This window comes from Lycium barbarum, chromosome 8, assembly GCF_019175385.1.
Source record: "Lycium barbarum isolate Lr01 chromosome 8, ASM1917538v2, whole genome shotgun sequence".
Classification (NCBI taxonomy): Eukaryota; Viridiplantae; Streptophyta; class Magnoliopsida; order Solanales; family Solanaceae; genus Lycium; species Lycium barbarum.
This window is the reverse complement of record NC_083344.1, coordinates 9,382,460-9,406,793: the sequence shown is the minus strand read 5'-3', so window position 1 is coordinate 9,406,793 and position 24,334 is coordinate 9,382,460. Positions and strand designations below refer to the sequence as shown.

The 24,334-nt window shown below is 36.2% G+C and overlaps 1 protein-coding gene across 1 annotated transcript; it reads right to left on the bottom strand.

Annotated features, from left to right (window-relative positions):
* Positions 1-10,898: 10,898 nt before the first annotated feature.
* On the bottom strand, positions 10,899-17,001 carry LOC132605890 (putative pentatricopeptide repeat-containing protein At1g12700, mitochondrial). Its single transcript, XM_060319163.1, has 3 exons — positions 14,903-17,001; positions 12,023-12,084; positions 10,899-11,266 (listed from the first exon to the last, which is right to left on the bottom strand). The coding sequence occupies exon 1, from the start codon at positions 16,819-16,821 to the stop codon at positions 15,046-15,048; it is 1,776 nt and encodes a 591-aa protein (XP_060175146.1). The 5' UTR covers positions 16,822-17,001; the 3' UTR covers positions 10,899-11,266; positions 12,023-12,084; positions 14,903-15,045.
* Between the last annotated feature and the right edge of the window lie 7,333 nt (positions 17,002-24,334).

Below are 24,334 nucleotides of genomic sequence, written 5' to 3'. Positions count from 1 at the left end.
GCGACCAGTGCCCGAGCTGGGCACCTATACGTACCCGATACCCCAAATTAGCATATTAACTACAGAATAATAATATAATAATAATATTAGTGGTCGCTACAGAATTTAGCAGAAAAGCAGACTTGGCACACATAGGCCGATAAGGCCATCACAGAACAGAATATCCCAAACATATGTACAGAACCCACACAGATGTATCCACAGACCTCTACAGAACATATCATAATCATAAGACGGGACAGGGCCCCGTCATACCCTGAACAAAGTACATATCCAGATAGCAGTGACAGACTGTACCAAAAGATGAGCTCTGTAGAAGAGAGCGCCCCAAATAGCAGAAATAGGATCCTAAACGTGTGGATCAGCGAACCTGTCGTCAGTACCTGCGCGGCATGAAAACGCAGCCCCCGAAGAAAGGGGGTCAGTACGAAATATGTACTGAATATGTAAAGCGGAATCACAGAAGTCAAATCATAATGGTTACAGAAAATGAGTACAGAATCCAGAGTGTCAAATGCATATTTCCAAAACAGACAGAATGCGTACAGAAACATATGTCATATCATATCATATCCGGTCCCTGACACGGGACTCGGCAGACAGAATGTGGCCACCCTCCCGACGCTGGTGCCACTATACAGAGGAATCAGAAAAAGGGGCGTGGCCCCGTATCATATAATGTCATATCAAAATGGCCATACAGATCAGATCAGAATAGGCGGACATGGCACATCATACACCACAGACCCATGTACGCGTATACCTGCCCCCTCACATCGGGACGCGGCGAACAATGCAGAGAATTTCGCTTGACAACATATCCTGGCCCGGGCTCAGTGTGGGAAACATTGGGACATCCACGAATGGAGTAGTGAGAGACTAATGCAATTTAAAAATATAATAAATGTTTTCAAAGACTCGATGAAGCGTATCAAAGACTAACAAATCCAATGGGGTCGGACGGAATCATAATAAATGTATTTCGGATATCATAATAAATTACAGAAGTATAACTTTCCCGAAGTCATTCCGAGTGTCAAAATAATTTATAATATTTAACAGAATATTTAAAATAATATTCGTTAAGCGATTAGTAGGGTAATTAAAACATTTCTTTCAAAAATCGCTTAAAAAGGAAGCTTTAACACATTAGGGGCAAAACCGTAAATAGCGGGCCCGCCTTGGGACAAACAAGGCGGCGGGCTCAAATTGTGCCCTCTAAGCATATAGTATCACCTAAAAAGGTTATACAAACATTCTATGATTTTCTGAATAATTTAGAGCAAAATTGCATAATTTCAGAAAAAGCGTATCAAAATGGTTCAATTCTACTGAAGGAAAAACTGAAATTTTGTCTTGCGGATTCCGAGGGCCAAGAGGTCCTTCGAGGCCCGGATCCGACCCTAACACACTAGGGGCATGCCAAGGGAAGAATTGGGGTTGCTTTACATACCTTTCGCGCTCCTTAAGCCTTTCCAAACTCACTTCCCGTTTCGTCAAAAAACTGCAATTGGTCAAGTTTACCAATTGTGAATTATTAATGTCATTATTTCAACTTTAAGCATATTTGGCTACCGAAATTTTGGCAGCACTTCCCCTATACATATGACACCCCGAGAATTCAACTCGGCTATAAATCATCAACAACAACCCAAACGACAACAACAATATCAACAATGAACATTAAAAACACAAAGATCCTTCAACTAGTCATTTTTCTCACAAGTTGACATAATCTTCAATTCAACCCAACTTTCAACTAAGATCAATAATTTCATATTCAACAACCATCATGATCATCACCATATAGTTCTAGAAACATTTCATATCGTTTTCCTTAAGATATACACTCGATATACATGATATACAATCTTCCGCCAAAATCATAACTTATGCAAAACATCAAATCTTTGGCATACAACTTCATAACAAGTTTCCAACTTCCAAATTCATCAACCATAATCATAATTCACATCTTAACAACTTCATTTCCATAATATCACAAAATTATTCTAAAGTGACATAATCATCTACATTCCAACTTCAACCAAAATTCATTCAACTTTCATTCCCAATATAATTTCCATCATAACCACAACTAGAATGCAACATAAAATTCAACTCATATATGTATACAACATATATACACCCATGGCTACATATATATATATACATACCCACTTTGCAAACTTCCTTATTTCCATAATTTCTACTCATTTCCACATACCACAACATAAACAAACCTTCATAACATAAGAAAAAGGAATTGATTCTTACCTTTTTCTACAAACTTCTTCACTTGAACAAGTTGTCAACTTGAAGAAATAAGTGCTCCTTCTTCCAAAACAATTACACCAAGTTGTAGAGGACACTTAATTTAGTAGGAATTCAACAAGAAAATAATTTTAGAGGCAAGATTTTGAGGGGTGATTTTTCTATGGCCAAACCCGAAATGCCCTCTTTTTGTTCTTGTTTTTCTCTTGTTTTTCCTCCTATTCTTTCTCTTGAAAGTTCTATGGAATTTGGATGATTAAGTGGTCTTTTATTCATTGACCACATGACTTAATTCCATGGGCTTGGATCCTTTTTATGGACCATGGCCGAATGGCTCCTCACTTGGGCCTGAATTTTTTTTTTCATTTTTTTGGGCCAACTCGGTTGGTCCCGAGTTGGGCCTAGCCCACTGACCTTTCGACCTTAAAACGTTCATATCTCCTTGTACCGACGTCACCTGGGAACCCACGACCTATGGATGGAAAGCTAATTCAATTATCTACAACTTCTATTGCAAGGTATTTTCGAAATTCCAAACTTACAATACAGTTTTTCCCCCCAAAGTCAGGTCACCCGAAAACGTTTTCTTAAAAATATTCGTTTGGAGGGTTTCCACTTTGATTTGGTCCAAAGGTACTTCACGAGTTGTGTTTAACTTTACATATGTGATTCATATGACTTTTCAGATTTTCCAAAAAAAATCTCGGTATGTGGGCCCCACCCCAGCAGATGCTCCGAGGTTCAAAAATACGGGATATAACAGTTTGGTACAAGGTATAAATTTATCCCAAGATAAAATTATACCTTCTACCAAACATGGTACACAAAATTAGTGCTGGGATATCCCAACTTATACTATGCACCAAACGACTTAGAGGATTGCAATATGCATTGGCCTATAAATAGCTTTGATTCAAGTTTCTAATTACCTCTATCAGAATTGCTTTACAAAACCTAACCTTTTTTTCATTCAAAACCTAACCCGAACAACCACGATTTTGCATTACGATGGCCAACTCGGAGTGATGAAGTTGAGGACGGAGAAATTATCGAGCATGATTTTGAAATGGTGTGTTGTTTCACCGCTTATTTCTCTCATTAATTAATATTACTCTCTCCGGATAAAGAAAAAGTGTCCACTTAGCCTTTTTTTCTTGGGTAAAAAAAAGTGTACACTTATTAAATTAAGAAACAATTAACCTTATCTTTCTAGATTTGCCCCTATTAAGGGCTTGTTTGGAAAGTCACTTGGTAATTGGAATTGGTTTAATTACCAGGGTAGTAATTACATAGCCTAGTAATTACACAGTTGTGCAATTATAACGACCTGTTTATTTGTCATAATGTAATTACAGTGTAATTACAAGCGTGATGTTTGGTTGCACAAGTGTAATTACACAGTTAGTTTAATTTAAAAATTAAAAAAAATAAAAATAAAAATACAAGCAATTTTATGGAACCACAAGAAGTAAAGGTTGTGAATGAGAAGAAAGGAAATGAAAAATAAATAATATAGAAATAAAAATACATTTAAAAAATAAAAAATAAATTAAAATAATAGAAATAAAAAATCAATTAAAAATCAAAAGAAATTAAAGTAAATTAAAAATCAAAATAAATTAAAATATACAAAAAAACAAAACAAATTAAAAAGTAACTCTGTAATTACAGGATGTAATTACACCCAATTCTCAACCCCCCTTGAGAGTTGGAGAGTGTAATTACACCCAATTCCAACCTAACTCTGCAATTACTTAGTCAAACAAACAGGTCAAACTGTGTAATTACACCCAATTACAATTACCTGGGTGGGTTTCCAAATGGGCCCAAAGTGTTGTGTGATCAAATTCCAATGTCTATTTAATTAGGGGTAATTTAATCAATTTACATAACTTTTTCTTGGAGTGAGTAGTTTCTTAAGAGGTGTGTAAATGGCTATGTAGACTCTTTCTTTTTTTATTCGGAGGGAGTATGATTTAAACGCAATATTTCTAACTTATTTGGTCATAGATTTTGGAAACTGTTTTTAACAAAAAGAAAAAAATTGAAAACATTGTCTGTTCATGGAATTTGATCAATTTTTGAAAATAAAAATTACAAACCAGTTTTTGGGTGAAATTTTTCTTCCACTCAAAAAACTTCAATTTTTTCCAAGTAAAGTGTATGTCCAAACACAACTTTAAAAACTCCTCTATTTTTTTTTAAGTTTCACAAAATCTATTATTTATGGCCAAACACTAGCTTAGCTCCCGTTTGGCCATAGATTTTGAATTTGAAACTTGAAATTTGAAAATTTGAATATTTGAAGTTGTGATTTTTGGAACTTAAAAGTTGTGTTTGGCCACACATTTTACTTGGAAAAATTCAGAAGTTTTGTCAGTGGAAGTGAAATTTCTTGTCACGACCCAACCCCGTGGGCCGTGACTAGTGCCCGAGCTGGACATCCATACACACCCACTTACCAGAACCGACATACAAATGGCAAATCCAGATTCGGCGTACACTGACTTATACAGATACAAAGATCAGATGTCGTCTTAAGCGGTCACATATAACAAGTATATCACACAGAAGCCAGCAAGGCTGTCGTAAAACATATCGCCCAAAACATATACATACGTATACATACATACAGGCCGTTAAGGCTGTCATAGCAAATGGAACCGCTTAGACGCAAGCCACACAGACATAACTGAACCATAACGACCCATGACCCACATACATGTCTACAGGCCTCTAACAAAGACAATAGAATTATATGACGGGACAGGGCCCCGCCGTACCCTAATTAGACATATACATATACATACATATACAATAGAAGGATCTGTACCAAAAGTAGAGGCTCCGGAACAAGGGAGCACTTCAAAGTAGCAGAATGGATGGCCTAAGCTGTCGGGTCACTCACGTGAACGTCTGTACCTACGGGCATGAAACGCAGCCCCCGAAGAAAGGGGGTCAGTGCGGAATATGTACTGAGTATGTAAGGCATGAAATGCAACTGGAAATATCATAACTGAAATAGAGATTCCAGGAGTCAAGTATGATAATAAAGAAACCGCTGTACCTGTGCAGTACGAGACAGAATCAAACATAGCAATACCACATACCGTACCCGGCCCATTATGGGACTCGGTGAATAAAGTCATGCATGTCAACATCATATATCATATGTATACCGTACCCGGCCCATTAGTGAGGGACTCCGTGAATGACATATTGAGGCATGCACGAACAGAGTAGTGAGAAACTATATGCACACAAATCAATTTTCTTTCAAGACTCGAAAGATAAGTACACAAACCGACACTTGAGGATCGTAAACACGTTTCAAGTCAATCCGGTTTAGTATGAGAAAGTTATGGACACTTTTACCATAGAACCTCTACGAACGTTTCCAAAGCAATCCAAGACTATATACAAAAGTTAGAGACATTAATATTTACAGAACCTTTTTAGGGACATGAACTCTTTATGCTTTACTCGTTATTCAACCATACAATAAACTCAACTATACCGAGCGTACTCATGTCAAGAAGTGAATATGAATCATAGACAAACTCGGAAACATGTCAAATAGAGCTTCGGAAATTATAGATACGTATCAAAACCATATGAAGTAGCTTATGGAAATCAAGAATATTAGCCATCCTAGTGGCTCTAAGAATAGGAATTTCTTTGAAATCATACATATACGTCATCTGCTTGTTTCATAAGGATCATGCCAAAAGAAAGAAAGGGTAAGCCTTACATACCTTGCCCGCTTCCTAGGCTAATCCGAATTTAAATCCTTGGCTTCGCAAGATCTACAACAATATTAGTATATACTAAACATTAGCTACAGATACTTAGAAGTCCAATCCTCAACCAACACTTTATTTACAGAAATTTCGGCAGCATTTCCCCTGTAAATACAACTAACCCCGAGAATCCAACTCGGCCAAATCATCAACAACAAATCCGAGAATTTAACTCGGCCAAATTATCAACAACAATACCAACAGTTATTCTAACAATATCCACAATCAATTCAAAACGCATACTAACGTTAGCAACTTCTTTCTACAAACTTCGACGGCGTTTCATTTATGTTCAATTCATAATTCCCCACATATTCAAGTACTAATCCGAAACCATTTAAACAATATTCAAGAACACTTCAAACACTCCGCACAATATTCAAAAGAATCTAACCAATATGCCACTCCACCCGAAACCTTCCAAATGCAACAAGGACAATAACAACACATTTCCTCCTTTCAAATTCATGAACTACACCAACAATTCACACACTAACAACATTATTTTCCATAAATACAAGAAGCTACATCCAAATCACATTGGCTTCTAAAACAGCCCACAACAATTTCAACTTCAACTTGAATCATTAGACTCTCATTTTTACCATAGAATTCATGACAACAACAACCAAAATACTAAGTAAAAATTGGTTCACCATTCCTACATAACACAACACATACACGGCTACAACATAACATCCACACTTTCATGAATTTCATCCATTTCCACCTACTACAACATGTACAAACCATTCATAACATATGAAAAGAAGATTGAACCTTACCTTTTCCCACTTATCTTCTCACTTGACTAGGACTTGTAGCTTGCAAGAATAGATGTTTTACTTGCTCCAATGACTACTTCACTTTGCTAGGGACCTTCCAATTGGTTGATTAGCTAGAAGAAAATATTTTTTTGATCAAGATTTGAGGGCTTCAAATTTTGCTTGCTATGGCCGAATGGCCTTCTCTTTGTTTCTTCAAATTTCTTGAATTTTCTCAAGTGTGGAAGATGATAAATGTGCTCTATTAGTCATCTTGTATCTATTTATATTAAACTCCCATGTGGGCCTTGGCCCACATCACTTGGACGGCCACATGGCCTTTTATTTTCAAGACCATTCTTTTTTTGTGATTCATGAAAAAATATTTTCCTAATTTCAAATTTGCCCTTAGCCTTCCTCAATATTACCATGAACCACCTTGTGAATTTTCATTTTTACCCCTAGCCTTTCTTAATATTTCCACATCAATAACTTTCATAAACAACTTGTGTGCTAAACAAGATAAAAAAATATAGCCTTGCTCTTAACTTCCCGCAATTATCTTGAATTATCCGAATGTACAAAATGCGGGATATAACATTTCTGCCAAAAACTGGCGCAAATATTTTGAAGATAAATTATCGACGATGATTTTGATATGGTATGTAACTATGTTTAAGTTCTTATTACTCTGATTAGTGTTATATGGTTTAAACGCAATATTTCTAACTTATAAGCTCCTGTTTAGCCATAGATTTTGAAGTTGAAACTTGAAATTTTGCGTTTTGAAGTTGTGATTTTTGGAACTTACAAGTTGTGTTTGGACGTACATTTTACTTGATTTTTTTTTTGAAGTTTTGTGAGTGGAAGTGAAATTTCGCCCAAAAACTGGCTTAACTTTTGAAAATATTTTATTATGCTATGTTGTTTCATTGTTTCAGCGCTTATTTCTCTCATTAATATTATGATTAAACGCAAAAATAAGTCGAGAACAAATAAGAAAAAATCATTGCAGAAAGTGTGAATACATAAGAGAAAGAGATAGAAGATATAAAACACGTGAGAGAATATTAGTTGATTTTGCAAAAAGAAATTCTTTTATAAATATTTATATTTATATTTCTAATAAAGGGTGGTTTTAACATGCCCGCCCTGGCAAGATAGTATTGAAGGTAACAGTATCAGGTCCTGATTCCCTCTGAGAAATTTCACCAAGCAATTGCATGGCCTCATCCAATTTTTTTTTCCTCATAGTATCCATTTATTAGTATGTAATAGCTAGTAATGTCAGGCTCAATGCACTTATCAATCATGATATCAAAAATTCTCTTCGCTCTATCCACTTGACCATGGAAACAATATCCATCCATTGTCGCATTGTAGGTGATTATATCAGGCTCTATATCTTTCCGAACCATGTGTTCTATTACTTCCTCAGCAACTCCAACTTTCCTTTCTTTGCATAGTCCATTAATCAACATGGTGAAGGTGCACACATTTGGATAAATATTAATTTACCATCTCAGAGAACAAAGTCATAATTTGTTCCTTCAAAGCTTACAGAAACCATCAATTAATGAATTATAAATGATTATGTCCGAAGGAACTTAAATAAAGAGTTTGTGTTAGTTGAGACTAGAGCCTCTTTGGATTGGCTCATCTTTTAGTGCTTTTAAGTCGAAATAACATAAATAAGTAAAAAGTCATAAATTATAATTTCTAGCTTACGACTTATGACTTATAATCCATAAATTAAAATCTCATAAATACTACTTCATCCGTCCCAATTTATACGAGGGTTTTATTATTTAGAGAGTCAAACCGTTCTTTCTTTGACTACAATTCTTAAACTGTTTTAGCATAATACCTTCCAGTAGTTTGCAATATGTAAATTTGTATTGAAAATCGCGATAACAAATTAAATGCATTGCCCCTCATACTCTGAAGTTGTGCATATAAATTGGGATAGAGACAGGGAGTAGTACTTATTAGTTACTATAACTCAACACGTCCAATATGAGACAAACCTCCATTATTTTTTATAAGTAATATATTTTTCTTAAATTATTAATTTGAAATTGTCAAAACGTTGAAATTTCTAATACTTCTTATTTTATTTTTCATTTTTTTATGTTGATGTCTAGAGATGAACTTAAATAAAGAAAATATGGTCAGTTAAGCTTGGATTGAGCGCACTAAATATAATTTTGTTACCTCGACCACTCTACGTGAGACCAATAATACATGTCTTTTATCCATCATAATTTTAAAATGTCCAAAATCTTAGTTTTTCACGTGAGAGCTCCTACCCAACAATTTTGCATTTTCTTTTACCAATTTTAAAAGTGATACAATAGTTCAGGAATGGCAATTGTTTGGTGTGTGTGGTGTTTGAGTGGGGGTGGGGGCGAGGGAATAGATAGGGTGGGCCAGGACGGGTCGGCAAAATAGGATTGACCCGTTTATTTTCTTGTCAGAGCACTAGTTCAGCCTCGCATCACTTAGTAGGTGTTTGGACATGCGATTAAGTCATGATTTCAAGTCATGAAATCAGCGTTTGGATATGATTTGGGATTTTAAAAAATTTAAATATAAAACTTAACCCATAAATTTATATTTTGTAAAAAAAAAATCCATGAGTTGATAGATATTTTTAACACGTATTTCACCAATTATTTACTAATCTCATTAACTTTTATCAATCGTTATTTTTGTTCATACCATCTGGGAGGTTTATATTAAAAAAATAGGTACAATATTATTCGTGTTAAATTTTTCTTTTTATTGAACTAAAGTTTGATCAATTGATGTTATATTTTTTAGAAAGGCCTTCTAGCAGCATATTAATTTTGTTATGAATTATGACTTGCTCATTTGGTAAAATTGTATAAAAATTGCGATAGTTTTGATAGTTTTCACAACTTGTGGAATTTTTATGTCTATAAAAAAAATACAACTTAAAAAATTCAAATTGCATGTGCAAACATGATTTCAAATCATGTTCAAACGACTCCTTACATAGGAGGATTCGTATATGAATTCTTTATAATTCCTACTGTTCCATGGCTCAGCTACAAATTACCACTTTTTACTACTGCTATTTTTTTGAAAATAAGTCGTAGTTCTAAAGTTGATTAAAATTTACCCACTTTTTATGCTAAAATAATATTTGAACCCTCGGCCTACTGCTATGTTTTACTTCTGCTATTTTTTCCTTTTTGCTTATAACGAAAAAGGATAGATAATTAACAATGAAGGTGAATATATTACTCCCCCCATTTTAATTCAGATAGGCTTATTTTTATTTTGAAATGTTTTAGAATATTCAAATTTTTAATATAAGATTTTTCAACTTTATGTAAGATATATTTCACTATTTAACTTTTAAATGATGTAATCTTTCCTATCGGACCAATTTTTAATCATTTTTTATATAAAAAAAAATTGTGTTGTTGTATTAATATGCTTATAACGAAAAAGTAGTCTTCTGCAGCAATATCACAAATACAACCTTTTCTATCAAGTGATTTCAATCAAACCACTCTTCATACTCACTGCAAATTAGCTAGCAGCTACTATAAATTAAAAAAAAGCATACTGCAACATGAAAAATAAAGAGAGAGAGAAAAAAAAAAAAAAACATATAACGGGGCAGGGCTGGGCGGGGGGCGGCAGGGCAACTTTTCTGGAAAATGCTAAAACGGGGCAGCGGGTCGAAATCTTATTAGGTCAAGGCTTGCCCCGCCCTATTGCCATCCCTAGAATAGTTTCTCTTTCTAGATATGAGAAAAGTACACTATATGGGCTAAAATGGAAAAATAACTACCCATTTTAACCCAATTCTAAACATATACACCACTAGTACCTCTTGAATAGCTCAACGACCATAGAATACATCTCCGCTCAAAGAAAATTTGCATCGATGTCCAACCTTTACGCATAAAAATCTCCAAAGTTTGATAAAAGGAATTGCTTCAACAAACAGATTTTCCAATATACTCTAATTGCGAAACCAAGACGTATCCAATGCCACAAAAATGATGCACATATACTCCGTATCGACAATATTAAACCTCTTAAACAAGACGAAACACCATTTATGTTGGTTAAACAAGCTACTATATTCAACAACAACCAATTATAAGCAAATTAAACTGGAAAAGTTTTGCAGTAGGCCACATCAAAAGGCACATACCAATATATTACTAGAAAAACCAAGCATGCAAAAATTTACATGATTAAGCGCTTGATCCGTTTATTTATTTATTGTCTTCATATCCTAGTAACCTCCTTGTGTGTAAGCATTCAAAGGGTCCAGCTTGTCCCTAAGCTCACTTGCAACAGCACGGACAACATCTCCAATGGGAATGGACGCCATCCCTATCATACGAGTCTGACCAACTACTGGAATGTTCCTGATACGGTTATCTGGCAAAGATGTTATGTTAGAAAAATAGAAAGAAACACAGAATTGAAACAGTTTCTTCTTTTGAAGCATGAAAAATCATCGTCCCTAAAGAAATATTGGATGTATACTATTTAGGAGAATAAAAACAAGTTTCTTCGAGATACGATAAAGACAAAATGTGTACCGCAAATAGATAAACCACTTTTTATTTGGAGGTCCGGCCCTACTAATGCCCAAGCGCAAGTCCAAGTCATTTACTTAGAAATCGATTACTTGAGAAGACCAGCAAGAAGGGGAATCTTCTATGCAAGGATGTAGTAAAGCTTCAAAAGAAAAGATGGTTACGCTCAAGGTACGAAGAAACTGGTTGGCAAAATGCTGGAAGTCAAATGTATTGGGTTTGAGAGAGTTTTTTGATCTTCTAATCAAAATGGAAAGGGATAGGGCCGAAAATTGGAGAAGCATGATAAACCTTTATCGAATAAACCAAAAACAATAAGAGGAAGGACGGAACCGAACAAACTTGAGTATCACGTGAACTATGAAGGTAGTCAAGCAGCAGTTAAGGGGAGGAACAGATGCAAGAGTTCTTCATGAAGCTAAAAATAAGTTGGAACTTGAGGGGCCTAAATGTAGATTTATTAAGGACACTTGGTGGACTACCACATATAGATTATTTTTAACATGTTGCAAAGAGTTTAAGCTTATCTTCTTGTGTTTGAAGCAAATACACTAAAAAAGGCTAAAGGTTTTAGAAATGGAGCAGAAAATAGCACCTGTCATCGCTTTCCGAACTTTAGTTTCTGTGATGTGACCCTGATGAACTTGTTCTGCAAACCTATACATAAACCAATTTTATTACATGTTACTTGATAAAGAAGCAGAAAACAGAACTCTTTTCAGCCACACAGTTAGTTCAGAAGGCAGATTTAAATAGCAAAATTGATGAAACAGTAAAATGTGAAGACATTTCATGGAAATAAAAATCTAGAAGCCTAATTGGTTGCAGCAAGGGGATAGAAAGACTAAACATTTTAAAAAATATGGCCAATATGCATAGGAGATACAATCACATTGACAGTTTGGAGGTGAATGGGCAGAAAATCAAGGAAGAGGAAGATGAAATCACAGAACAAATCATCAGTTTTTGCAGCATGATGACCTACCACGTTTGAACGATGAAGAGATTGAACGGCTGAAAGACACTCGAAGAGGCAGAAATAATTGAAAGTTATTAGCAGATGTGCTGGGGATAAAGCACCGGGCCCAAACAGCTTCACCATGTCTTTTAATAAAAAGTGTTGGAATGTCATTAAGGATGACGGTTGAAAGCTGTAAGTATTTTCACCAAAATGAACATTTTGTACGGGAATAAATTGCCTTAACTCCCATTAGTTTGAAAAGTGGAGCTAAGATTGAAAGATTTCAAATCCATTAATTTGAAACAATTTGTCAGCTAAGTTGACAGAAACTAGTCGGCTTTCACAAAAGATAGACAAATAATGCGGCATTAAGCCGTAATAGTAAATGAGGCTTTGCGTTAAAAAAAGAAAGACAAAGGAGCACTTGGCTATTGATAAAGCTGGACATATAGAAAGTGTACAACCACGTAAATTGGGGATTTTTTATGAAATCAATGGTAGATAACAAATGGAGAAAAAGGATAAAGTTTTACACATCCACAGTCAAATTCTCAATTTTGATAAATGGTACACCTGTAGGTTTTTCTCTGCTCATAGGGGTTTACGGCAAGGGGACACTCTTTCTTCTTTACTTTTTATTTTGGTCATAGGGGTTTGGTAGAATGACTAGCGAGGCAACACAGATTGGCTGGATAAAATGCTTTCGAGTAGATACAAAAGACCACGGATCAATGTTGATATCACATCTCCTATATGCATATGATACTCTTATAATCTTATAATTTGCGAAGCAAATAAAGAGCAGGTATTGTACATGAAGACAATCTAATTGCTGTTTGAAGCTGTATCACGTTTACAAGTAAATTATGCAGAGTGACATTTTTAGATATATGCTCCTATCTGATACAATGGTGGGCCCGAAGAGAGGGAGGGGTAGGCCAAAGAAGGCCTAGGGAGAGGTGATTCGGCACGATATGGCGCTACTTCAGCTTACCGAGGACATGACCGGTGATAGGAGGGTGCGGAGGTCGAGTATCAGGGTAGAGGGCTAGTAGGGGGCCGCGAGGATTTCTTTTCCGCATTAGGAGTATTATTATCTTTGTTCACTCACTTATTTTTTAGATCTCTCATATAGCTTGCTTGTTTCTTTCTTTCTTTCTTTCTTTAACGTCATTTATCTTATTATATGTTGCTATTACTGCCTATTATTATTGTTGTCTTGGCGTCTTTTCTTGAGCCGGGGGTCTATCGGAAACAGCCTTCCTACCTCCCACGGTACGTGTAAGGTCTGCGTACACTCTACCCTGCCCAGACCCCACCATGTGGGAATACACTGGGTATGTAGTTGTTGTTGTTGTTGCTCCTATCTGATATAAGTTGAGGTCATGTTACAGAGCATAGCACACGCTTCCCTTCTATGATTAAGCAAAGTTATATTGTGTCCAACTTCAAGTTGAGGTCATGTTACACTTGGAACAAGTGCAAATGAGAAAGATTGAAAATGTCACTCCGTTATTTAATGTCACCGCAAAGACAGGAAAAATCAGAATTCTTTTAGAAATTGAAATGTGAAGTAAGTCTTCTTCGACTTACATAGTAATAACAGTGGGAGAAATGAAAATGCATCCCCATATCACAAGGTATACATTTTTTTTCTTTTTCTTATTGCATACATACAGTGAGTACAGAGCATAACGCAAGCTTCCCTTCTATGATTATGCAAAGTTCTAATTATGCGGTATAACACAGTGTTGAAATATAAGATCAGACACAGAACCCTTTTTTCGGCAAATTCTTGCAATAACATGCAGAGATTACTTAAAATCCATAATCTAAAATTAGAAACAAACAATTACAGTAGAGAATTCCAAACAGATTTCTACATGTTCAAAAGAAATCGGCTCCTTCCATCTTCTAAGTTAGTTGGAAATGACGATATGGAGCAAGCCCTTTCTGAATTCTAGTGACAATTAGTCAAAGGGACAATGAAGTTATCTCCGACAAATTTATTAAAATGAAAAATGTAAATTCCCAATAAAGCATCCAGTATTCTCGGATCATATATAAACCTCTAGAAATATATCTAAGATAATTTGAATTTTTTTTTTTTTTTTTTGATGAAGATCTAAGATAATTTGAATATTGTGTTGATCGTCCCGATATAGTATATCCTATTAGTTTTGAACATGTTCTGTTTCAATTTCAGGACAAAAGAATGGGTTGAACTTGTCAGAAAGGATTGTTTCCTTAACATTTTCTAAGTTACAGGCAGTAGTTATTGATTCTCAAAATGACAGAAAATGATATTACACGAGGAGGATCACTAAATAACACAGAAAATCTTATTCCTTAGTACACGAGACAACTAAATAACACAGAAGATCATATTCCTTAGACTTATAACATGTCCACATGAGGGAACCTACATTATTACTCATATTAAGAATGCAATGACATACGATATCCAAGGAAAATAAGAGTGGAAAAACAATCAAAATATCAAAAGTGATTCACCTCCTCCGTAGGCCTGCCTGGAAATCTCAAACGATGTTCTAATTGCTATTTTTTCAACTTCTGCAATTGCATTGGATGCCATTTCACATGCAGGGATAAAAGGAAATTGTATCATAGCCGAATAAACCAAGCGAAAGTAATATTCACTTCATTTTTTCCGTGTGAAGCTCTGGTATCATGTCAAACACCGAAGGATTCTCCCTTATAACGTTTACCAGTAACTCAGCTGTAGTTGCATCAAATGAGAAGCCCCTTCCAGCCATTCCCTTCATGAAAGTTGTCATTTCACTAATTTTGTTGCACCTGAGAAATCCTTGCACAATAATATTATAAGTGACATTGTTTGGAAAACAACCGTTGCCCTCCATTTTTCTAAGCATATGTTTAGTTTCATCTAACAACCCTTGTAGACAAAATGCAGTAATCATTGTATTGTATGTTCTCACATTCGGAAGCAATCCCATTGAAGAAAGCTTCTCAAAAATAGCATGAGCTTTATTGACTTCACCATTTTTGCACAATCCATTAATGACAACATTATAAAATTCAATATTGGCATTTTCACTCTTTCTTTCCAACTTATTAAAGATTGACATAGCCTCTTCAAAAAGTCCGTACTTAAAATAACCATTGAGCAAAGTGCCATGCGTGTATAAATCAGGTATAGGACCCACAGATAGCATCTCGGAATAAATTTTTTTGGCATCGCCAATTCTTCCAACTTCAAACAGACCTTGCAAGATAGTATTGTAGGTAAAGATATCAGGTTTTGATCCCTTTTCTGAAACTTCACGAAACAATTGCATGGCTTCAACCACTTTCTTTTCCTTACAGTATCCATTTATTAGTATGTTATAGCTAATAATGTCAGGCTCAATGTTCCTATCTATCATGAAATTAAAAGCTCTCCTCGCTCTATCCAGTTCACCACGCAAACAACATCCATCCATTATCACATTGTAGGTAATTATATCAGGCTGTACACCTTTTTCAATCATGTGTCTCATTACTTCCTCGGCATCTTCAACTTTTCCTTCTTTGCATAATCCATCTATCACTATGTTGAAGGTGCGCACATTTGGATAAATATTATGGTTCACCATCTCGGAGAACAAAATCTTAACCTTTTCCCACTGACTAAGCCTACACAAACCGTCAATTAATGAATTATACGTGACTATGTCCGGAGGAATCCCTTTCTGCTTCATCTCGTTCAAAAGATAGACAGCATCATCTAAGTTTCCATCTTTGCAGAGGGCATCTATAACAATACTGTAGATGTATATGTCGGGCTTAGTGTTTCCTTGTTCCATTAACCGGAGCAAACTAAAAGTTTTCTGAGTATGGCCCCTTTTGCTAAGCCCATTCATGACAATTGCATACATGACTTTGTCAGGCTCACAAATCTTCTCTCTCACCAACTTTTTGAATAATTCAACCGCATCTTTAACCTTATTTTCAGCAAAGATTCCCCTAATTAGGGTGTTAAAGGTGACAACATTAAATGGAATACCATTCTTCAAGTAAATGGGTAACACTGAAAACCCACAATCAGCACGATGCATCAGGCAGTAACTGTTAATGATGATACTCAAGATGAATCCATTAATAGGGATACCCAATTTCTGTATTTCTCTGAAAAGAGAAATGACAGCAGAGTAATGCTTCATATTGAGCATGGTCTTAAATAATTTACAGAAGACGAGAACTGAAGGAAGAGGCTGCATTTTAACCATTTGATGGAAGAGAGAAACAGCATCATCTAAACACTTGACATTCTCAAAATTGTTAAGTTTAGCCTTTACTGAAATGGATTTATTACTATGGTATGAAGAATAAGCTCTAATTGGTGAACAAGAACGAGAAGTAGCAAAGAAAGAGATAAAGGGAACAATACCATTGTGAGAAATTCTCTTCATCTTCCAATGAATAGCTGGGAATTATTCAGCTGATGTGAGAGTTTTGCCCTAATTTGTTTGGTGTACTGCCTGTGGTTACTCGTTAGTGCCCACTGAGCAAAATCAAACTAGTACTGCCTGTGGTTAGTGCGCTCTTACCTTTTAGCACACCTTTATGAAAATAGTTCTAATTTCTAGAGAAAAATAAGGATTCTTTTTTTGTAACTAACAATTTTATTTAATCACCAACTGGACATTACAAAAAAAAAAAAAAAAGGGGAAATTGAAAATAAGGATTTTAACTGTTATTGGGATCTGATTACTTAACATTCAATGAGGGAAATTGAAAAATAAAATTACTTCTTTCTTAATTTTTTAAGTGGACACTCATTTTAAATCAAAAAAAAAAAAAAGTAAGGGTGTATTTGGTATGATGGAAAATGTTTCCCTAGAAAATAATTTCTTCGAATACAAGTGATTTTCCTACTTATTTTCTTGTGTTTGGTTTGACGGAAATACCAATCCAACCCCCAGTCCACTACCTCTCACTTCCTCCACCCCCCCCCCCCCCCCCGCCCCTCAATTCCAACCTTCCCTACCCCGCATTTTGAAAAAAGATGCTACTTTCATACAGTGGCTATTTTTATGAGATAACCGACTATGTACATAACTTTGCAAGTAGCCTTTTTCTAAGACAACAAAAAAATGACTACTTTGCACTTTGAAAGACAACAAAAAAAAGTGACTACGTTTGTTAACTAGCCATTTTTAAAAGTTACACAAAAAATAGTTATTTTGTAAATTGGTCATTTTTTTTAAAAGTGACATAAAAATGAATATTTTTGCAAAAATGTATTTCTTGCAAAACGATCGAAGATGCAAATTTGCAAAATAAAGGACACATTCCAAAATGGTTATTTTAATACTTTCACAAAGAGGCTATTTTAAAAAATAGTTACTTTTGCAAAGTAGTTAGTTTTTAAAAGTAACTATTTTCACAAAATGACTATTTATGAAAATTGACTACTTCAAAAAGTATTTACTTTCACAAAGTGGCTATTTTCTAAAAGTGACTACTTTTACAAAGTGACTATTTTCTTAAGTGACTACTTTTGCAAAATGACTATTTTTGAAAAGTAGCTACTTTTCGCAACTAATATTTTTAAAAAGAGGCTACTTTTGTAAAGTTGCTATTTTTGAAAGTTACTATTTTCAAAAAGCGCCTAGTTTTGCAAAGTTGAAAGGTGGGGGTGGGGTATGGAGGTGAGAGGTAGGGGTCGGGGGTAGGTGGTGATAGGAGTAGGGGTGATGAGGGAGGTAGTGAGGGTGGGGGTTAGGAGGGGGTGGTTAAGTGGTGGGGTGAGGTAGGGGTCGTGGGGGTGCAGGGGTGGTTAGGTGGTGGGGTGGGGGTAGTTTGGGTGATGTATAGGGGTAAGGAGTGAGGGTTCGGGGGTGGCGGGGTGTGGAAAGCTCAAGGGATAGGAGTTGGGGGTGTTGGGTGGGTGGGGAGGAGACAATGAACTTGCAATGTTACCTATGGAACTTGTTTTCTTTACTTCCATTAAGAAAGTCAATTTCAAGGAACTTGTTTTCCTAGAGAAAATGTTTTTTAAGACATTTTGACAAATCAAACATAGAAAAATTGAAAAACCTATTTTTGAAAAAAAATTTCCTCCCTACCAAACACACTTTAAGTGGACACTTTATTATTAATCGGAGGGAGTAGCAGTTATGGGTCATTTGCACTTCTGTCCCTATTGTGTGCTGGTTCAAATTTTGTGCTGGTTCAAAATAAGTTAAAAAAGAAAAGGGTCAAAAATACCCCTGAACTATCCAAAATAGACCACATATACCTTCCGTTTGCATTTGGGGCCAAATATACCCTCGCTGTCACTCCAAGGGACCACATATACCCCTCATGTTACAAACTTAGTTATATGCTGACGGGGCAGTCCATGTGGAAAAAAAATTCCACACGGACATCCACCGAAGCTAATAACCTGACCCACCTATCATCTAATTAAAAGGGTAAAATTATTTTACCCCTCACCCAACTCCAAATTAGAACCCTAATTTTCAAATCCATCTTCCCTATTGATTTTCCAAGCTAAAATTAGTGTATGTGATTCCTCGCCCGTGCTCTCATGACCAGGAAAAAAGCAAGAAGCACAACAGAAAGAGTGACATTAATCGAAAATCTGAAGAAAAAAAAACCTATATTCCGCAACTCTTGGATTCTTTTCTCCTGCAACAAAGTGTGGTAGTCTACTAAAGATTGAACTAATGACTCACTACAAAATGAAGAAACTGAACATATAAAATCCACCAAACAATATTTACAATCTGAAAATTCAGTTAGAATCACATATGAAGATGACCCGTTAGGATTAAAACACAGCATTATTACATGTATAGAGAGCATATGGACACCAATGAGATGCCAGCATCTGATGAAGGTAAAGAGCAGCCTTGGTAGTGTCAATACTCTACCCAACATTGTACACATGAAATATAGTCTTTCGTATAATTGTTCATCTTTTACATCATTTCTCATGCCTCATTTCTTAGCTAAATTTCAATTGAAAGCATCAACAAAATAAACCAATCCAAGAGAACAGTGATGGACTATAATGGAATATGAATTAAAGCCTAAAGCTAAACTTGCAATCACTATTCCTAAAGACAAGGACTGCCAATTTCCACGTGGATGTCCATGTGGATTTTTTTTTTCCACATGGACCGCCCCGTCATTATATAACCAAATCTGTTAACATGAGGGGTATATGTGGTCCCTTGGAGTGACGATGAGGGTATATTCCCCGTCATTATATAACCAAATCTGTTAACATGAGGGGTATATGTAGTCCCTTGGAGTGACGACGAGGGTATATTTGGTCCCAAATGCAAGCAGAGAGTATATATGGTCTATTTCGGATAGTTCAGAGGTATTTTTTGTTATATCCCGTATTTTTGAACCTCGGAGTATCTGCTGGGGTGGGGCCCACACACCGAGATTTTTTTTGGAACATCTGAAAAGTCATATGAACCACATATGTAAAGTTAAACACAACTCATGAAGTACCCTTGGACCAAATCAAAGTGGAAACCCTCCAAACGAATATTTTTAAGAAAACGTTTTCGGGTGACCTGACTTTGGGGGGCAAAAACTGTATTATAAGTTTGGAATTTCGAAAATACCTTGAAATAGAAGTTGTAGATAATTGAATTAGCTTTCCATCCATAGGTCGTGGGTTCCCAGGTGACGTCGGTACAAGGAGTTATGAACGTTTTAAGGTTGAAAGATCAGTGGGCTAGGCCCAACTCGGGACCAACCGAGTTGGCCCAAAAAAAATAAAATAAAAATTTAGGCCCAATGTTTAAGGGGTGGCCGGCCAAGTGAGGCCCAACCCATGGCTTTAATGAGTATTTCCATGTGCTAATTAATTATAAAGGGATCAATATCCCTTAGAAGGTTCAAGAGACTTAGAAGAGAAAGAAGAGCAAAACAAGAGCAAAAAAAAGAAGACCATTTCGGGTTTGAGGTGCAAAAATTCACCACCAAAAATCTTGCTCCTAAAATTTTTCTTTTGTGGTTTTCCTACTAAGTTAAGGTTCCTTTGTAACTTGGTATAGTTGGATTGGAGTGGGGAGCATTAGAATCACCAAAGTGATCACATCTCCAAGTGAAGAAGACTTGAAGAAAAGGTAAGAATTTCTACCTTTTTATTGTGTTATGAAGTTTTGATTGTGTTGTAGTATATAGAAATGTGTTGATTGTATGGAAAAATGGAAGTTTGCAAAGTGGGTGGGTGTTGTAGGTGTGTAGCCGTGGGTATGCACAATTGTATAGCCACAATGTGTTGAATTTATGTTATATTCTAGTTGTGATTGTGATGAAATGCATATGGGAATTGAAAGTTGGATGAATTTAGTTGATATTGGAAAAAATAGGCATATGGCCGTAGGGTGTATATGGTTTGGGATAGAAAGGAATTGAGTTGTTTAGTGTGTTAAAGTGTTGTTGTGATGTTTGTAATGTAAATGAAGTTAGAATGACATAAGTTTGTATTGAATTGGAATGTAGAAACTTATGTCGTTTTAGTATGATTTTCCGACATTAAGGAAATGAAGTTGTTTGGTTGCTAATAGTGATGATCATTGATGAATTTGGAAGTTGGAAACTTGTTATGAAGTTGTATGCCAAAGATTTGATGTTTTGCATAAGTTATGACTTTGGCGGAAAGTTGTATATTATGTATATCGAGTGTATATCTTGAGGAAAACGATATGAAATGTTTCTAGAACTATATGGTGATGATCATGATTGTTGTTGAATGTGAAATTATTGATCTTAGTTGAAAGTTGGGTTGAATTGAAGATTATGTCAACTTGTGAGAAAAATGACTAGTTGAAGGATATTTATGTTTTTAATGTTCATTGTTGATATTGATGTTGTCGTTTGGGTTGTTGTTGATGATTTCTAGCCGAGTTGAATTCTCGGGGTGCTATATGTATAGGGGAAGTGCTGCCGAAATTTCGGTAGCCAAATATGCATTAAGTTGAAACTTTGGTATTCATAGCTTACAATTGGTAAACTTGACCAATTGCAGTTTTTCGACGAAACGGGAAGTGAGTTTGGAAAGGCTTAAGGAGCGTGAAAGGTATGTAAAGCAAACCCAATTCTTCCCTTGGCATGCCCTTAGTGTATTAGGGTCGGATCCGGGCCTCGAAGGACCTCTTGGCCCTCGGAATCCGCAAGACAAAATTTCAGTTTTTCCTTCAGTAGAATTGAACCATTTTGATACGCTTTTTCTGAAATTATGCAATTGTGCTCTAAGTTACTCAGAAAGTCATAGAATGTCTGTATAACCTTCGTAGATGATATTATATGTTTAGAGGGCACAATTTGAGCCCGCCACCTTATTTGTTCTGAGGCGGGCCCACTATTTACGATTTTGCCCCTAATGTGTTAAAGCTTCCTTTTTAAGCGATTTTTGAAAGAAATGTTTTAATTACCCTACTAATCGCTTAACGAATATTATTTTAAATATTCTGTTAAATATTATAAATTATTTTGACACTCGGAATGACTTCGGGAAAGTTATACTTCTGTAATTTATTATGATATCTGAAATACATTTATTATGATTCCGTCCGACTCCATTGGATTGGTTTGTCTTTGATACGCTTCATCGAGTCTTTGAAAACATTTATGATATTTTTAAATTGCATTAGTCTCTCACTACTCCATTCGTGGATGTCCCAATGTTTCCCACACTGAGCCCGGGCCAGGATATGTTGTCAAGCGTAATTCTCTGCATTGTTCGCCGCGTCCCGATGTGAGGGGGCAGGTATACGCGTACATGGGTCTGTGGAGTATGATGTGCCATGTCCGCCTATTCTGTTCTGATTTGTTATGGCCATTTTGATATGACATTATATGATACGGGGCCACGCCCCTTTTTCTGATTCCTCTGTATAGTGGCACCAGCGTCGGGAGGGTGGCCACATTCTGTCTGCCGAGTCTCGTGGCAGGGACCGGATATGATATGATATGACATATGTTTCTGTACGCATTCTGTCTGTTTTGGAAATATGCATTTGACACTCTGGATTCTGTACTCATTTTCTGTAACCATTATGATTTGACTTCTGTGATTCCGCTTTACATATTCAGTACATATTTCGTACTGACCCCCTTTCTTCGGGGGCTGCGTTTTCATGCCGCGCAGGTACAGACGACAGGTTTGCTGATCCACACGTTTAGGATCCCGTTTCTGCTATTTTGGGGCGCTCTCTTCTTCAGAGCCCATCTTTTGGTACAGTCTGTCACTGTTATCTGGATATGTATATTGTTCTGGGTATGACGGGGCCCTGTCCCGTCTTATGATTATGATATGTTCTGTAGAGGTCTGTGGATACATCTGTGTGGGTTCTGTACACATGTTTGGGATACTTTGTTCTATGATGGCCTTATCGGCCTATGTGTGCCAAGTCTGCTTTTTCTGATAAATTCTGTAGCATCCACTAATATTATTATATTATTATTCTGATAATATGCTAATTTGGGTATCGGGTACGTATAGGTGCCCAGCTAGGGCACTGGTCGCGGCCCACGGGGTTGGGTCGTGACATTTTTGACCCTTAAATAGGTCATAATTCAATTTACCCAACATAATCCAAAATTTCATCCTTTTTTATTTGGTTTAAAAAATTGGAGATTAAAGTATTCTTTCAAGTTATTAACTTACATTATTCCATTCTACATAATTTTTAATGCCCAATTTATTTGTATATTTGAGTTCGAGTTGCACTATGTTGATTCATTTGACTAAACAATTTTGGCAAGTCCAACTTCAGATACGTATATCTGAAGTTTTTGCAACCACACCTGCTAGTATAATTTATTTTTGAAGCAGCTAAACTTAAAATCATTTATAAACTTTGGATATTCTTAAAATAGTGGTCCTCCAAGCGGTATATATATATCTGCACTTGCCTCTTCAGAAACTCATTGAAATGTATTCATAGTATTGAAATAAGAGTCAATTTGATGACTGCAGTAAAGAACAAGAAAAAGGATGTATACAAATTGTAACACCCCGCATCTTGGAACTAAGTTTAAGCTCATATCATTAGAAGTCTAGTGAAAACACTGTAGGTTTGAGCGTTTGCAAAAATGGTTGATAGGCTTATTTCGGGCAGCGATAACTCCTTGATCCATTGCGAATCTGGAAGAACCTCCTTGATGAAAGTTGTAGCCCTATTGAATAGCTTTCCAACGGTATATTATGAGGATTAAACGGACATCTGTGCAAAGAGTTATGCCCATTTGAGTGAAGCCTGTTCGCTGGAAAATCTGTCTGCGTTACGGTGACGAGTTACGGACCGTAACTCGTGTTACGGGCCGTAACAGTGAGCCGTAACACAGACGAAATTTCCAGAACCTCACTGGAAATTTTCATCAAGATACGGTCCCAAGATACGGTCCGTCCTTTGTGTTACGGGCCGTAATAGTGAGCCGTAACACAGACGAAATTTCCAGAACCTCACTGGAAATTTCGTTCACGATACGGTCCCAGGATACGGTCCGTCCCTTGTGTTACGGGCCGTACCTTGTGTTACGGACCGTAACATCGGACCGTAACACAGGGAAAATTTCCAGAAACTTTCTGGAAATTTTCATCAGGGTACGACGCCACGTTACGGTCCGTCCCTTGTGTTACGGGACCGTAACATGGGCGTGTTTTGGTCCGCAATTGAGTTTCGGGTCACCTGACTTCGGGAGGCCATAACCCCATCGTAAGTTGAGAATTTGGGAAAACTCAAAGAATGAAAGTTGTAGATAATTGAAATACCTTTCCAACCATATGTCGTGGGTTCACAGGCGACATCGGGATAGGGAAATATGGACGTTTTAAGACAGAAAGGTCCCAACCCGTTTTCAAGTTGGGTCAACCCATTTTCCCATTGGTATATATAGAAAATAAAACCCTAGCAGCCCACTTTTTCTCCAAAATTCAGATTTTAGAGA